At 38.9% G+C, this 18611-nt stretch overlaps 2 protein-coding genes across 2 annotated transcripts; both read right to left on the reverse strand.

The window, feature by feature from the left end:
* Positions 1–2059: 2059 nt before the first annotated feature.
* Positions 2060–6409, reverse strand: LOC310931155 (protein tyrosine phosphatase domain-containing protein 1; the record flags this gene model as incomplete). The annotated part of the gene is made up of 12 exons (XM_083894265.1): positions 2060–2179; positions 2285–2395; positions 2506–2586; positions 2709–2810; positions 3315–3431; positions 3975–4226; positions 4320–4622; positions 4711–4982; positions 5106–5243; positions 5845–5963; positions 6055–6135; positions 6219–6409. 12 exons carry the CDS (start codon positions 6407–6409, stop codon positions 2060–2062), a joined length of 1887 nt encoding a protein of 628 aa, XP_083750391.1.
* A 3266-nt stretch (positions 6410–9675) lies between these two features.
* LOC310930909 (ADP-ribosylation factor 4-like) lies at positions 9676–15345 on the reverse strand. Its single transcript, XM_083893970.1, has 6 exons — positions 15181–15345; positions 14446–14526; positions 14241–14350; positions 11912–11983; positions 11044–11172; positions 9676–10948 (listed from the first exon to the last, which is right to left on the reverse strand). The coding sequence occupies exons 1-6, from the start codon at positions 15245–15247 to the stop codon at positions 10862–10864; spliced, it is 546 nt and encodes a 181-aa protein (XP_083750096.1). The 5' UTR covers positions 15248–15345; the 3' UTR covers positions 9676–10861.
* Between the last annotated feature and the right edge of the window lie 3266 nt (positions 15346–18611).

Here is an 18611-nt window from a genome sequence, read left to right on the forward strand (position 1 = left end):
CAAAGGGAGAACACAGAGGATTTAAAGCTCACATAGAGTGGTCCTGTTGCACATATATGTTAGTTATGGAGGTCTACTTACATACATTAACTTGTTTTTATGGTCAAAAACCTCCTAGTTGCTGTAAATAAGCCGATAGAAATCTGTCTTTTCTGACGCTCTCCTGAGTCACGATATTTCAGACATAAATCTCACCCCCAGAAGACAGAGTGTGTTGTGATTGGCCAGTACCCGGAAGTGACATATTCAGCACACCTGCTCTCAGAAGTGCAGCTCCCCCCTCTGGAACGGTGGATGCACTGCTACTCATTATCAAAACATTGTTTTAACAATGTTTAAAAATAGCTCCACAATGGATGTTATTCTTCTTCTACGGTTCAATGTACGCAACCGGATGTGCCCGGACTAGTGCCCAGAGCAGGAGGATCTGCTGTTCCGGAGAACCGCTGTTTACATAACTGGACCGGGTTTTTTCAGAGATCTAGCTGAGCCTGAGATCACAATAAAACACAGCGTTCTCAGCAATGGCTGAACTGTTTGTTTAGAACATTCAGGGCTTCTTAAACAAGGTAATGACACAGATACACAATAAAAAACAGTGTGTATCAACGCTTTAACAGATTTTACCTTTGTTGTGATCACTGTGTGCTCATTGTGTTTAATATCTTGTTTGTTTTACAAGATTTGATTGCGACGTGTAAGTGTTGGATGTGTAGAACGAGCGAAATTAGATCAGCCAGATAACTGGATACTGCAGGTCTGGAATACGGTTTTCTCCAGCTCCTTCCATACTCGTGAAAAACACCACAGTGTCATTATGAGGGTCAGATCTATTCAGTTTGGTATATATTACGCTTCTATAATTTATTGCTTGATCTATATGGATTTCAAGTACACATTGACAGCTACAGGCACTGTTCATTTTTGCAAGTCACATGAGGTCTGGAGCTCGATAAATACTGTGAGGAACTGACTGACCAAGGTTCATGCTCTCAGAATGCTTTCACTTGTTATGTAGCAGGTTAACACACATACACTAAAAAAGAAAACTCAACATTTCATAGCAACTTGCTGCAATCAATTTCTATAGTATATAGTATACAGTCAAACAAAAGATCTTGAGTTTTTAAAAAAGTTCCATCAACTAATATTATTTTGTTGGACAAAATTAGACAAGTTAGAGTTTTTTTTAACAGTGTAGTACACATACCTGCCACTTTATTAGGAACACAGTACAGTACACAATACAGTACTGTATCCCATCTGCTTCAAAGTTTGAAGCTTGCACCAACACGGGTAACTGCTGCTCTCCTTTCTGGACAATTTGCTGTAAACACTACAGATGATTTTGAGTGAAAATCCCAGTAGATTAGCAGTCTCTGAAATACGAATATGAAGACCAGCCTGTCTGTGACCTGTTATGTGTTAGAAGGCAAAGAGTCATGGATAAGTTTCACTCATTTATTGGTGCACATTCAAATGATCCCCAACACATGAGAGAGATTACCACCGTAGCACGATGACACCTCAACACTGTCCTTATCCACATGAACTGCATCTTCAGATATTTGTTATTATTATAATGTACTTCAACACAAATAGTTTAGATGATCAAAATAAAATACATGAGTATGTCAAAATAAAACAAAAACATGTAGAAATAAAATGTAAATGTATAGGTTCATCACAGACCAACAACCATGCCATGTTCAAAGTCACTTAAATCACCTTTCTTTGTCATTCTGATGCTCAGTTTGAACTTTGAACAAGCACGTGATTATGTGTACCTAATACATTACATGATTGTACTGGAAATGTTCTTGTAGGGTGCAACAGTATAATGCTCATTAAGTGGTTCATATTTTCATGTAATATTTTCTTTGTTGGGGTCTATACTATATGACAATATGAGAGAAAAGACACAACAGTTTCACAATTGATATCATAGTTATAGTTTTATTTTTTTATGTATTCTTTTATCAGCAAACATAACAAATAAAGGACAGCTGATGGAGACACTCTGCTGTGGTTGCTGCTGTTCTGATGTAGATTCTCTTCTTCAGAGAGTGGCAATGCTGCAGGTCCGTGACAGGAATCTGCAGTTGTGGAAGGTTTCTCTCATACTGTCCTGCAGGACTTTCATTAGAGGTGCAAGGTTTCTCACTTCCTCCTGTGAGCGCTATTTGAAAAAAAAAAAAAAAAAAAAAAAATGAAACTCATTATTAAACTCAACATTAGCAGCACACAGCGGCATAAATACACACTCACACACACACTGCCTTGCCTTTGTAAGTGCACGAATGAGCCGCTGCAGCGCTGCCTCCTCTCTGTGTGGACACAGGCTGCACACTGAACTCACACAGCTCAACAGACAATACACGGTGTGTCTCTGTGCCTGTGAGGGTGAGAATAGTGAAGCAAATGACTGTTTCAATCTTTGTCCAAGAAAAGTGTCAGGGTTTGACAATTTTCATGAATGCTGGAGACAAAGACATGTTTCTTTACCGTCTTGAGCACACTGAGAGACTTCCTGTTCTTTACACCAGTGCACAATCTGTCTGTATCCTCTGCACTGAGAACAGGCTCCTAGATTATGTTTGATTGGGAAAACAAACACGTGTTGGAGAAAGTTTTTTTTTTTAACACTGTGGAAAGTGTGGGATGAATTTCACTTGACAAATATTGGACTTCTGTTTAATCCCACTCACCCTTAACTTTTCTAGCCAGGTCCATAAGAGACAGCTGAGGACATGAGGGTCTGACTCAGTGACCAGCAGAGCCCATCCACAGTCACTGCTGTTCAGCTCCTCCTGTTGAAAAGATGGATCACAACACTGGAGTAGATTTAGGATTTCTGAGTGTGTGAGTCAACGACGCCCTGAACAAGAATCCGTTGAAAATATTTGCATATCGCTTAAGGAATATTTTTAATGAATTTTTGAAAATCAGGAAAGCGATCCATGCACTTAGGCAGTGACTTAAGATTTTATCCAAAAAATACCCCAAAAGTATCTTGGAATGTCTTGAAATTGTACACAGTCATAGTCAAGCATGCCCTGAACAAGATTCTGTTGAAAATATTTGCATATCTCTTGAAGAATATTTTTAATGAACTTTTAAAAATCAGGAAAGCGATCCATGCACTTGGACATTCCAAGTATGTTGGAATGTCTTGAAATTGTACTCAGTCACGTGTATGTGTGGCACTTAGTTGTGATGGTTAAGGTTAGGGTAAGGGGCTAGGGAATACATCATCGTCTATGATGTGTCCTCACTAAGACATAAAAACAAGTGTGTGTGTGTGTGTTTTATACCTGCATCAAAGCTGATCTTTGCAGTATGATGTCTCCTGGTGTACCGTGATCTGCCATCGCCTTAGCAACAGTGCGGGCCACTAAGGTCGAACCTGGATTATCTTGGTTTCTGAGCAGCTTCATATGAAACAAAATTTCAATGCGGCATCTTAGAAAGGTTTCATATGAGCACCCATTTCTTGAAGGATGACAACTGGAGGCAACTATTGCAACACAACTGAAAATACAGAGCAAATTTGTGCAAAATTCTAATATTTTGGAAAGCCTTTTGCGTACAACACAAATGGTTTGTTCGTGTCACTTTGAATAGATATATATTATAAATAAATCCATATTTACAAAGGCTGCAAAACATTTATGCTAATTTCTTTGGTGAAAATCCAGGTCAACATGTCAACGGAGGTCCCATAAGGGTTATTTTGGGGCTGAAATATGTAGACATGGGCTTGAAGTGGGCAAATTGTGCAGGCCCCAATGTATGGTTTCAGTAACAACTCCATGTAGACAAACAAGGGTGTGGCCACCATGGAAGGAAAAACCTGCTTGGGACCCATATCGTCAGCCCGAATATATCCCTTACGGAACATCTCCCACAATGCCGTTTGCGATACTGACCCAGTCTTAGCATTTTTGTTATCATCATCTTTTTCACAGCATTACCTCAGTGCTGGAGCTATATTTGGGAAGCGCCTTTTTAGCTGCACACTTCAGCTTCCCTGCACAGTTGTTGCTTGTCTCCATGCTGGATATTGGGACGCTGAGTGTGTGCGACTTTTTGAAGGTCTGGTGACCTGGTGAAGGTTTGGCAGGGACCGGACTAAATGGTCTCAGATCTGGACGTGTCAGATCCTGCACACACCAGTTCTTCTCATTTCCAAGTGCTGGGGTCCACCATGGACTCAACTCGAGATCCTTCAGGACAGTGAAAAAAGAGTAAAAAAAAATCTTAATTACCTATTTGGATAATGAACGCATTATTATTCGATGAATAATTTGACATTTGACCTCATTTCCTGAGATCTTGCTGAGGTCAGAGTCACTGTAGCAGCGTTTGTCCAGCAGGACGTCTCTCTTCCTCTCCAAGAATCCCAACGGCTCATCCCAGGAGGACACTGACCCTGATCCCACCCACGAGCCCTGATGACCTTCCCTCAACAAGGGCAAGTACTGTTTGGCCACCAGTGTCTCCCTCACAGTCCGGCTCAGTGTTTTCAGCTCTGACCTCTTCTCCAGCTCAACATAGACCTCTGGAGGAGCAGGGAGACCCAGGGCTAAGCAGGAGAGACGCACACACAGGAGATACACCACCTAAGGGATGGTTATCAGAAAGAAGGCGTCATACTTTCTGGTAAAACTGAGGAATAAATGCAGTATAAATATTACATTAGATCCTGACCTTTGGTGTTTGTCTGAGGGTGCGTCCCTCCTGCCCATGCAGCAGCAACGCCTGTCGGTTCAGGTAATGCTGCAGGGTGAAAGGAGCTCCGTGCCGCAGGCTGAGGTCTGGATATTGGATCAGCTGTGTACCAAGCAAGCGAGCGAAGTCAAACACCTGGCTGATCTGAGCCCGAGTTTGGATGGACCGGGGCCGTTTAATCCGTACATAGTGCACAGCCTCACTGGGGCTGATGCGCAGAGTGTAGATCAGGTAACAGGCTATTAGGACGCCTATAGAGCAGCAGGAACGCAGCAGAGACACACAGGCGAAACACAGCAGGACACAAGGGTTACAAATGTGCACAAGTGCAAAACAAAAACAGTGATTATGTGTCTGTTCACATATATTTGTACCTGTTCTGCCCAATCCTGCATGGCAGTGCACGGCCACTCGTCCTTCCCTCACTGCAAACGCCAAGACCTTCACCCCATCAATTATGCTGACAAGAGAGGACACGCCAAAATCTGGCATCCCAAAGTTGTAAAAGTAAACTGCAAATACACAAATATACGCCCAGTTTAGTTGCATACTATTCATAATATGCAGTATGATGAATTTAGATTCCTGTCCCACGAATAAAACTTCATCTAATTTGTCTCTCAGTATTTTGTCCAAACATCACCTCTGTATCTGTGATCGATGCAGATTTACAGAGGGAAGTCTCTGTAATTTTATCTTGAAATAGTTTCATTTGAGAAATGTCTAAAAGTGTAGCGTAAGAACTATGTGAACTTTAAGACCTTGAACTGCAAATTGTTCCATTATTTATTAAGCAAGACCTAATCTTCTTCCAGGCATAGACAATGCTATAAGAAAAGCTAAATTCCAGCACAAATTTTGCTCAAACACTGTTATTTTTGGTATTTGGACTGTTTTTAACACAAAAAACATTAGCTAACTGTTTTTATGAATTTAAAAACCTGATTTTTTACAAAGTAAGTGTATGAGAAAGTGGTTTTCAGACATAGATATTGTACAGATAGATAAATATGTCAATATTGGTGTGTTTTTGGACATCAAATTCATACATATTTGCAACTATTTTGTTAACATTGTTTGAAATAAATAAATAAATAAATGAGAACATCTCACTGTCGTTGTCCATGAAGATCTGTGGTGAGTATGTAAAACCACTTCCAGGATCTAAAGGAGGTCCACAGTGAGCGTGTTCTCCTGGGAGCTGCATGCTAATGATCGATCTGATGTTCAGCCTAAAAACAAAGCAGAATAATGAAGAAAACAGGTGAAGGCTAAAATTGTTACTCATCGTTCCTGCATCATTCCATCATAACCAGCGATTACCTCCTAAACTGTTCAATGATGTTGTACTTCTCAATTAAAGCAGTGGATGGTCGAGCCATGGCGATTATATCATCAGTCACCCTGTGATAGAAAGACACTCATGATCGGTAGAAGACTTCCTAATGTTACACTGTACCTTTGTGACTGCAATGACAACGTCTCACCAGGAGGAGAAAAGACCTCGAATGACCTGCTGGCTTAACTTCCAGCACTCTGGTCCCTCATAGCGACAATCGACTCCTCCACAGGCCAGCAGACACAGCAGTCTGGGTGGGATGGCCTTCACCAGGTTCTCCCTGGTCTGGGAGTAGCTTGGCCGTGGTACTGGGACGTGTGGAGTCAGGGTCGGCATCATCCTGCACCAGGGGGAACTCAAGCAGTCAGGCTGAACCATCATAAGGATTATACTGTAAATGAGGTTCTGTAGGCCAACACACACACCTCTGACAAAGACTCATTCTTTCTTTTAAAGCTGCAGTCCAAAAGTCTTGATGTTGCTGGTGTTATTGTTTGGTCTTCATGAACAGAGACAGTGAAACATAATTTGTATGCTGTGTCCTTGCCATTTGTAGATATACTCTCTATGTATAAACTGGGCACTGGATAGCCCAGTAGGGCGAAAGGCCCTTTGCAATGACACAATTTCACCCACGGTTCTTTTTACTCAGAAAAACAGGAGTTTTTTGTTTTGTTTTTTTTCAAGTGAAAGCAATACGCTTCTGTAATATATACATATATAAATACCTTCATCCACACAAAGCCCCCCAAAATATATCTAAGCACTGTAGTAGCTTGGGGCAGCTGTGGCCTAGTGGCTTCAAGCTTGAGACCGGAGCATAGCCGGTTCGATCCCGGACCAGTCAGTGGCTGAAGTACGCCTTCATCCACCTAACTGAATGAAGGCAGCTCACTGCTACGGGTTAGCGTGTACCTCACTGTGTGCTGTGTGTGTTAGTAACTAACTCATGGGTTAAATGCAGGAATTGGAAAATTCCCCACTGCGGGACTAATAACGGATCTTAATCTTAGTACATACGCCAGGCCTGTACGTGGCGCTGCAGCGCTGTTACAGAAATACACCACGATGTTGAGCTGAGAAAAACACTGTGTTCCTGTGGGTAAAATGCAGATATGGAAAAAAACTAACTAATTTGATTCATAGATTTGTTGTTTTAACAATGCTATAATGACCATGCAGTGTGATTCAATCTCAATCACATCCAGGAAATAAGGGAAGGAACATGTATGCATTTTTAAACAGCATCTACAGGTTCAAATGTGAAGTACACTGTACATCTAAACCAGGGGTCTCAAACTCAAATGACCTGGGGGCCACTGAGTGTCTAGCTTGGTCAGTAAGGGGTCGGTGAAGTAAAAAAAAAAAAAAAAAGACATGGAAATAATAATATTTATGATGATATTTCACATAATTTCACATTGTGAACTCACAAGTGATTGTTTTGTTATGGAATGAAAAAAGTTAACAATATAAACGTAGTTATGCCATAGTAACAGAACAGTAATAAAAACCATACAGAAGTAACTCATTTAGAGCTGCTACTAATGATGTTTGTCAAACCTGGAAATGACCATGTTCTCCTCATTTAGATTTTTTTTTGTCCACAAACAAAACTGATTCAGTTTTAATGATTTCTTTGTTATATGGAGCAAGGAAACGAAGAAAATATTCACATTAAAGAAGCTAAAACGATCAAAAATATTGTTTTAATCATGCAAAAATCTTCAAAATGATCAAAATAGTTGATGATTAATAATCAATGAATCGATGAATCGTTTCAGCTCTAAACTCATTATAAGTTGATATTAATTGGTGGGCCACATGCAATCAAAACAAATACAATAAAACATGAGATAGTATAAAAGGACCCCAATGATCCACAATGAGGCTTCACTTGTGAAATGAAAAAACGTACCTTTCTGATTATGTTTGAGGGTGAAGTAATAAATCCATGAATGTCAGTGGTGTTTTTTGAGAGCAGCAGAGTTCATGTGTTTCTCTGTGCTCTGAGGAGCATGTGCAAACTGTGTGCTGACCCAGCTCCACTAAGCCTGATTATCTGTCATAAATACATTACAATAGACATTCACACATGATGGCAAGCCAATTATGATATGATTATATCTTCACTTATAATCACCGGCTACGGGTGTCCTAATTACCCGGTGCAATGTACACGGCTTCAAACAGGAGTTGTTTATATTCTATTAAAATGAGGATGATGTGTCTAATTGTTATTAATACTTTAGTGTTTTTTATGTCTTTATTTGAATTGTGTATATTGTACATGAAGATGGTTTACTTTTATTCAAGACTTGTGTGGGACGAAAATTAAAAAATGAACTAACTTTTATATAGAGTAGTACAGAGTGGAAAACCAACTTAAACCGTGTTGTGTCGTGCCATGCCGTGCCGTGCCGTGGCGAGAGCTGGGACCAAAGTGGAAAAGGACCATATGTGTATGACCTATCCAGGGTGTAACTTGTCAGCTGGGATTGGCTCTAATGACCTATGACCCTCATGATGAGGTTAAAGTGATAGACAATTGATGGATGAATTTCTTTTACAACAAATACATACATATTTCAAAGGATTTTGCAAATGGGAGAACCTTTAACATGTGCGCGTGACATGGTTTGGTCAGAATAGGATGAAGATGAAAAGGGATTACGCACCATAGCAGTTCAATCGCCCTGCCAAAACAGCCCTGTTCAAAACACTGGGTTCTCTCTGTGCTTGTGGGCGTGGCCCTGGGCGCATCACCCCCTGCACTGCAGCTATGGCAGCAGAATGTTAATAATGAAGATGAGAGGAGTAGCTAATTATCCAACCTAAAATAAGTTTTTCTTCACTTTTCAGTAAATTACAGATTTGTGAGAAAATGATGTTTCATGCAGCACTACTGAACATAATTGAGCCTCATTATGAAAGTATTTCAGACATCATTGGAACATAAAATTGCATTAATGCCAAATAAATTGGATGAGGCAATGTTAAGTTGCTGCACCTTTGAAGAAAACTATGTACATTTATATAATGTGTTACATTTCCTCACATTTCCTGTACATTCTGTTTGCATATTGTTTGAATATTTTGTCTGCCATTTCTTTGCAATACTTTCTTTGTATACATTTGTGTTTGCATATATACTTGATAAAAAAAAAATTTGAATTGAACACAAGAACAATTGCCCAAATTTTGACAAAACTGAGTTTTATAAAATATTTGTTTAACTAGCGACTGATCATTCAATCAGAAAATAGTATTGACTGTTGCTGGGCAGAATGGACACGCAGTGCTCTGGTTCACAGTGCCGCGATGAACCTACTCTAAAAACTATAAAAAAAACAATAATTTAAAACTAAATAAAAACTAAAACTAATGACACCTTTCTTGTCTTTCTCAGGCCTTCTTGTGACATTTCTCTTCCAAAGTGGTGCCGTTGCTGACAGCATGAAATGAGAAGGGGTTTTTCTTTGTTAAGTAAGGCCCTTCTATCATCAGCTGTGCTCTGAAAGTTTGCGTCACTGTTGTAATAGCTTTTATACTTTCACTTGTTTAATTACTTCTTATTCTAAACAATGGGAGGAGTCCAAGACAAGTACTTTTTCAAATGCTGGCTTTATTCAAAGGTTTTATTGTAAAATATTTTTAGCAAATCATTTTTAAGAGTGGCAGCTCCAGAATCTGCAAGCATGTGTTGGAAAACAAACAAAAAAAAAAAATCAAATATGCTTTTTGGTTTCGAGTAGACTATAATACAGATTATGACAACAAGAGGTCCAGACTATTTCATGCTGGCATTGGCATGAGTCAACACTAAAAAAATCCCTTGCTTCCCTCTCTGTGGTTAAAAAGATTTAATGTCAGAGAAGTCTGAAGAACTGAGGTTTTAATTTAATCATTTATTGTTGTTAAAAAGAAAAGAAGAATGAAGACAAACTCACAAATGTTCAAACAGGATAAAATCCTGGTCAATAGTAAAGGAAACAATTTACACACAAACTGCTACAGGAAACGCTGCAGCACATAATGACATATCACACAACTCACCTGCATCTGTTTGTCTTTCAAAAGACAAAAAGGGGCTAAAAGTGATTTGTGTAGAGGGATCAGAAGGCACAATATTCCTGTTTGGATCCATTTACTGGGAGGACGTGTGATTTTACATTACTTACAAAATCTGTGAAAAAGACCCAACATCCTCACTCTCCTTGTACAAGCTGCAAACCTTTAAAGAAACAAGCTACCTTGAGATTAAGCACAAAGCAGTGAAGAGCACTGAAAGGAAGTCAGATAACACTTGTAGAACTTGTCGCAGCTACAAATTGTTCCTTCTCTAAAAGTCAAGTGTTATATTATCATTTCCCAAAACCTTGGCTCAAAAATGATTATAATAAAGCAATGATGCAAGTAGTTCACTGATGCAAATGCTGCTTAGACAGGAGCCAAGGCATCAAGAGAAAAATAAAAATCCCATTACTCTTCATTGTATTTTCACAGAATTTCCCTAAAAGGCCATTTGCTCACGGTGCAACTGAATTACAACTTGTCGACATGTAAATATAGAGTTTAGGTACCAAGGGAGAAAGCAACATATATTACAATAAAGTACTGATGACAAAATAAGAAATATGAAACTGTGAAATCTCCCAAAGATAATATAGTGTCGACCAGTCCTGTCCTTCTTTGAACACGAGCGCTGGAAGACCAAATGTTTCTGCATTCAATGTCTGTGCCTTCTCTCCTGTGCTGTGGTGCTCAGTCTCTGTCACCTTCATTCCTTCATTAGTTTTTGTACAGCTCTTTGGATAACCAGTCAAGTCCTTCGTACAGCCCCTGGCCCTGGGTGGCACAGGTTGCCTGAACATACCACTGTGAAACAAGAGATCATACTCTTATACAGAATGCTGTGGCACATGTTTGCCGGTTTGAATTTTACTGTGCAGTTGTTTATTCACATGACTTACTTTTCTGCTCATGTGACTGGAATTGAGGTGGAGCTGCTCTGTGAGCTCGCTGTTACTTAAGGCATTGGGGAGATCTTGTTTGTTAGCAAACACGAGCAATACGGCGTCTTTCAGTTCGTCTTCTGACATCTGGAGACAGAAAAACAGAGATTAGAACATCAGTCCTGAGATTTCATATTAAGGCCAATAATACTACGTGTTCCACTTTTTTTTTCCTTAATACAGTAACTTTCAACCTTGAAACTTGTTTAAGTTGAAAATACACAGCCCAGAAGTGCATCAGACTCTCTGATCCACTTTGAAACAGGGAAATAGGGCTAATGTTTTTTTGTTTTGCTGTGAAGAGGACACAAGCAAACTTAACGGTCTTCCTGAGTGGATACACCCAGCGGTTCTACTAAGTAACAAACTCACCTGTCAGCTATTAGCTGTGGTCAACCCTGCATGACCAATGGTGTTTGAGTGTTAACGGTTTGTATTTACATAGCACTTTTCTAGTTTTGATGACCACTCAAAGCTGCTTTACACTACAGTTTTGCCATTCACCCATTCATATTGCTCCATTTTTTTTAAATCACACATCTTTCCGACGTCACACACAGTGAAATAAATATTTTTATATTCTACTGTCTCACATTCTTCATACCAATTCAATGTTGGGTTCAGTATATTGACCAAGGACACGAGCAGAGACGGAAATCAAACTTGCATGTCATCATGTAAGGGGGATCTGAAGATCTTCACTTGAACAGCATGTCACGCATAATTAGTTTAAAAAAAAAGTGACAACCCTAATTGGTCATTTGTCTGTTACAATTCTTACCATGACTTATTATCCCCACTGAGCTCGACATGAATAAGTACCTACCATCTTTGAAAGTTCTTCTGCAGACTCTGCCACTCTTTCTCTGTCATTACTGTCCACTACAAAGATGAGGCCCTGGGTTGGGGGGGGAAAAGAGAGTTAAATAAATGTTGTTATGCAGATGACACAGCTATATATTTATCAATCCAGGAATGTCTCAGAGAAATTAAGTCCTGGATGACCTGTAGCTTTCTACTTTTAAACTCAGTAAAACTGAGGTCATCATACTCGGCCATAAACACCTTAGAAAAAAACTCTCTGACCACATTCGTCACTTTCGATGACATCACCATGGCTTCCAGTTCCACTGTGAGGAACCTTGGTGTTATTTTTGACCAGGACATGACATTTGATTCACACATGAAACTAATCACCAGAACAGCCTTCTTCCACCTGCGGAACATTATGAAAAGTATAAACATTCTGTCCTTAAACGATGCTGAGAAACTAGTTCATGCTTTTGTCACATCTAGATTCGATTACTGTAACTCCTTATTATCAGGATGTTCCAACAAGTCTGTTCGAAACCTTCAGTTAGATCAAAATGCTGCAGCACGAGTTCTGACAGGAACTAGAAAGAGAGACCATATAACTCCAATGCTAGCTTCTCTACACTGGCTCCCCATACAGTTTAGAATTCAAATTAAAATCCTGCTCCTCACGTACAAAGCAGGCCTGAAAAGGCCATACCTGAAAGACCTAGTTTGACCTTATCACCCTAACAGATCACTTAGGTCCCGAAATTCAGGCTTACTTGTGTTTCCCAGAGTCTGTCAGAGCAGAATGGGAGACAGAGCCTTCAGTTACCAGGCTCCTCTCCTGTGGAACCAGCTCCCATTGACAGTTTGGGAGGCGGACACTCTCTCTGTATTTAAAGTTAGACTTAAAGGTGCCATATGTAAGAATGTGGCAAAAAACGGTGACTACTTTAAAATTCAAAATACCGAGTCTTTTAGGTTTGGTTTTCTGACGCAACTGGCAACCCGTGGTTGCTCGGCAGCGGAGTCTCTACTGACTGCAATGATTGGTAGACGGCGGTAGGTGGCGCCACATGCCAAAACATGTTTTCAAAACATAAACATGATTCGCGGTCTGCAAAATCTTTTTTTTTAAATGCAAATGTTTTGTCTGTACTGTTGTTGTTGGTGAGTTCAGTTTGTTATATGAACATTATTCCTGAGTCTCTGTGACATATTAGGAGGATTTTATGGCCAGTTGCTTTAGATTTATTACATAATGCACCTTTAAAACGTTCCTTTTTGGTAAAACTTATAGTTAGAGCTGGCTCAGGGAAACCCGGACCATCTCTTAGTTATGCTGCTATAGACCTAGACTGCTGGGGGAATTCACTCTCTTTTTTTTCCTGTAGCGCTTTAATTGATTAGATTAGAGTAAAGTGGAGTGATAGTGTCCATACAATCTACCTGAGTATTTCTGAAGCTAAAACATGGTGCAGTCTGAAATAATGCACAGCTTTAAATGGACATGAAGACAAGAGACCTGGGTGGGGCTGTGCAAAGTTGGTGCATTGTTATATTAAATTCCAAACTGCAACTAACGGTTATTTTTATAATAGAGTAATCCATCTTTTTGTCCTCAACTTGCTTGGTGCATAAAAGGTCATAAAATAAGGGTTGCAACGATTACTGGATTAATCGATTATCAATCAATTACTTGTCAACTATTTTGATAATTGACAAACCGTTGTTTTGTTTTTCAAGGTTTTGCAGCTAGCAAGTTAATCTCAAACTTACACCATCCACGGTGTAGGTGTAAATATTTTGTATTTACTCAGCCCTTCGCAAATGATAGCGAAAGAGGTGCAACCCATTTGAATGTAGGAGTGACTAAAACCTGATTTAACAAAACGACAGAGATGGTTCAACTGGCCCCTGGTGACTCACATCTAAATATGCAACTGGATACTGGTTAGACGGGACAGGAGTCATGTACGCCAGTGCAACACAGTCACAGGCTGATGCACAGCTCAAGGTGAATTCTGTATTAACATTTGGAGAAAGTCAAAATGGATTCTAGAAGTTGTAGAGCATTATCTTTAATTCGTGGCATGAAGTTGGTTGACCTTTAAGCAACTGATGTAGCAGCTACGTCTGCCATGTTTGTGTAACTTAGCGAGCTACATACTCGAGGCTGGTTGCGTCCGAGTTGTGACGTCATTTGAGTTGTAGCAGAGTAATTAAGTAACTTTGCCGGCTACATTGTCCCAGTGGCTTCACCATCACTAGGTAAAACAATCTTAGAAATCAATAATGAATTAGGAAAATACAATAAGAACAAATATATACTTCTTGTTGCACAGTCTCACTCATACCTGTGTGTTCTGAAAGTAGTGTCTCCACAGAGGCCTGATCTTGTCCTGGCCGCCGACATCCCACACAGTGAAAGTAATATTTTTATATTCTACCGTCTCCACATTGAAACCTTTACAGGATAAAATACAAGACAAGATCTTAACAATACACATGCAATATTAATTTAACGCTGTCATTAAAGACAAAAGGGTGACCATCACTTACCAATAGTTGGGATGGTGGTGACAACTTCACCCAACTTCAGTTTGTACAGGATTGTCGTTTTTCCAGCAGCGTCCAGCCCAACTACAGGGAAGTAGAGTGTGGTTAAAATCATGAACATGTGTTTGAGGACAGGAGCGGAAACGAGAGCAAAATATTATATAACAAGCCTTTTCCAACAGGTCTAATGACTATGTCTAGTGACTTCAGAATGAGAATCATCTGTCATCAGGAACAGTAAAGCCACAGCTTAATAAACATACTTCATTGTGTTTATTTATCACTCAAAACTGACAGGACGCAGTTGACACATTAATAATGTACAATGGGAACCACTTGTTTTAAGTCATACGGAGTTAGTAACACAATCAGGACAGGTAACCAACTACTGACAATCATCCACCATTTAAAAGAACAATAATCCAACACTTCTTGAATTGTTATGACGTCGAAACAGAAAAACATTTGATTGTCATTTCAGCCAATTCTGTAACGTCCAAGTTTCCCACTTGAGCAGCGTCACTGGCAAACTTCCTTGACTAAACAGTAACATATAACGGTGGAACTAATGTCTATCCCTTTTTCAAACTATAGCTCAGTTGACTCTTGCTTTTCTGTCCCAGATTGTCATTCCTTCGACGATTTTGCCGATAAAACCTCGCCGAGAACGAGCAAACGAGTGCGGTAGCTGCAGCTAACGCTACAGAGTAATGTTAGCCAAACAACGCTTTCACTCACCCATTAAAATCCTCATCTGTTTTTTGCCGAAGAGACGATCGAAAATCGAAGATAATGTAAGACCCATATTTGAGGATGTTTCAGTCAGAGAAGGAAGGAGAAGCTGTATTTATCAACAAGCAGCAGAGTAACGGTGGGATGGATGATTCTCCTCTCTGACTGCCACGTCCGGGCCAACGTGGAATCAATGACGTCATCAGTTTGAATCAACTTTATTAACACACCTCGACAATTGACAAAATGTATTGTTTTTCTTTTCTTTTCCCCATCCATCCGTCCTTTATCGGAGGGTTCGGCGTTAGATATAAACATTATTTAAGCTCTTCTGTTTGCATTATGTTTCCCGTGAGTGCCGTAAACAAAAGGGGAATAGTAATAAGTAAATTTTATGAAACTGCTTGGGTTATGGTTAGGGTTAGGGTTAAACTAAATTAAAACAAATTTATGTGCGTATAATATACCATTAAAAAAAATCCCAATGATATCACTGTCATGGTTTCCATGCTCGAATTATCATCATCATCACATCAACATCACAACACTCTTACACGTAGTTTTTGGACACGTTGCATCTTATGTTGTTAAATGCAAAGCCAATTCCTACCACGAGATGTCACTGTGACACTAATGACAGCTGGGAAAGTGCTAATTGTATTATATTTATTATATATATATTATATATTATATATATATTATCATTTTGCGCAGATGACCATATGAAAACAACAAAAGTAAACAAAAAAGTCATAATTCTGAATATAAAGTCAGAATTAAAAAAACAACAACAACAAATTTTTCCGAAACAATCTGTCCCTCATCCTCTTCTGTTCGACCATAGTTGTTTGTTTGTTTTCAAGCAAAGTTACAAATATGTTTTTCCTGACCCTTGTACATGTTGAGATTGTGACAATAGAAACACATCTCATTGATAGTTAAATAAATAATTGGTATATTTTGGAAATGCCCATGTTTACAACTGCACAAATATCAATTTGTGTACTGAAAGTGAAATGTACCATTAAAATAAATACAATCTCAATCAAATCAATTTCACAACACACATGGTTTCAAACGGTACACACACACACACACACACACACACACACACACACACACACACACACACACACACACACACACACACACACACACACACACACACACACACACACATATATACATGCATATATATGTGTGTATATGTATATGATTTTTTTACTCATTTGTCATCAATAATTTGAAATCAGAGTTTTCAAATAAATCTAAATTTCTATAAATCTACATTCACATTTGTATTAGTCAGACAAACGACACTGATGAATTCCCAATCATTTATTTACACGTGTTTTCGAACACGTTGCATTTTCTCACACAACCTTGATTTCATTCCTGATCACACGTTGTTGTTAAACGCAGAGCTAATCACTACCACTAGATGTCCCTGTCATACAACATGATTGATGGAACGAATTCACCTGATTCATTTCACTATGGGATTTATTTTTTTACATTACTCTTTTTAGTGTTTGGGTTACTCAGGGGACAGTGGGTCATTTGAGAAAAGGTAACTTGTAACCAAAGGGTTGCTGGTTCACATCCCAACAGATGGCGCCAACCCCCTGATCCCTGATCACCAAGGGCTGCATCTGGATATCTTTAGCCATATTTAGACCCATAACCCATATTTAGACATCTAAATAGTGCCACATTTTAAAGGGGCCATATGTAAGAATGTGGCCAAAAACGGTTACTACACTCAAATTCAAAATACAGAGGTCTTTTAGGTTTTGTTTTCTCCGCCATTGTAGCTCAGACGTAACTGGCAACTCGTGCTTAGCTGAGACTCTACTGGGTGCAATGATCAGTAGACGGCGGTAGGTGGCGCCACATGTCAAAACATGATTTCAAAACATAAACATGATTTGCAGTCTGCAAAATATTTTTTTTTATGCAAATATTTTCTCTGTACTGTTGTTGTTGGTGGGTTCAGTTTGCTATATGAACATTATTCCTGAGTCTCGGTGAGATATTAGGAGGATTTTATGGCCAGTTGCTTTAGATTTATTACATAATGCACCTTTAAGTTATTAAACTGATTTACTTGTGTAGACCAAATTCACTTCCACTACACATCATGCTTCACTCTGAATACCAAAGTGCAAATTAATGCTAATTAATGCAATCAATAGTGTTACATTAGTATCAATAATAGACAAGAAAATAATGGTGACATTTGCATTAATTGCATTAAAACATTCATAAATAAATACATAAAATGATGTACCATCCATCCATTTTCTACCGCTTTATCCTGCAGAATTCACTCTCACTCTCACACTTATGGTCAATTTAGAGAGTGCAGTTGAGCTACCATGACCTGCTAAATACACATGTCCCTGTAATACAAATGTACGTAACTGAACCGTGTTCTTACAGCACAGGATTTATCATATAGTTGTGTCTATTTTTGTGGTACATGTTTAGCTAATTTCAGATGTGTTGTCAGCATGGGTCAAATAAAGTGTTCCCTGATCCATGTCAACTTTGAAATTGTAGTAAAAGACAAAAACATGCTGTGTGAGCATGACAACAGCAAATCTCAGAGTTTCAGACTTTTATAGTGTATATATTTAAGTTAAATCAAGAAAACGGCAGCCAATTTTGCTCAGTGTGAGTTAAATGTACCATACAATGAATGAATATATCCCAGAAGTAAACCAGAGTCATGTCGTTCTTGCTCAAGTTCATAATTACACAACAACATTCTTACACATAGTTCAGAACACGTTGCATTTTCCACGACGACTACATTGTCATGAGCAGGAGCCGCCATATTTTGATGCCACAGACAACACGCACGGCCAATTCCTGCCACCCGAGGTAGTAAAAGCAAAAAGTAAATGTGTTGAGTTTGATATAGAATGATGCATTCTTCAAAATAATAATACAACTACAACTACAACTATTACAACTGTAATTAAAAGACTGAACTGAACGTTAACATTTATGTACAAAAAAACTGATCTCCTCCTCCATCATGATGTAGCAATAAGCAATTCTTTTTTTTTAAATAGTGAATTACATATTGTAATTTCAAAATAAAAGTGTTACAATATGTAATTCACAATTTAAAAAAATATTTGTACACTGCAAAATGAATAGGCGGTGTCACACCCTGGACACTGGAAACCTTACTTTACTGCTAAAACCTACCTTTTAGTGCATATAAAGAAACCTTCGGGAGAGCAGGTATAAACATCTTCATGGTTTATTTTAGTGGTAAATTTGACACTCCTCATTATTTTGTCTCATTATTTTCATCTCATTTTCATCACATGAGACACATAATGTCCTGTTTGGGGATTGCCATGGGAAACAATAGCAGTAGAACTCAGCCATTCAGAGCACAAAGGCCAGAACACAAGCACGCA

The sequence above is a fragment of the Microchirus variegatus genome (genome assembly GCF_963457635.1).
Source record: "Microchirus variegatus genome assembly, chromosome: 8".
Taxonomy (NCBI): domain Eukaryota; kingdom Metazoa; phylum Chordata; class Actinopteri; order Pleuronectiformes; family Soleidae; genus Microchirus; species Microchirus variegatus.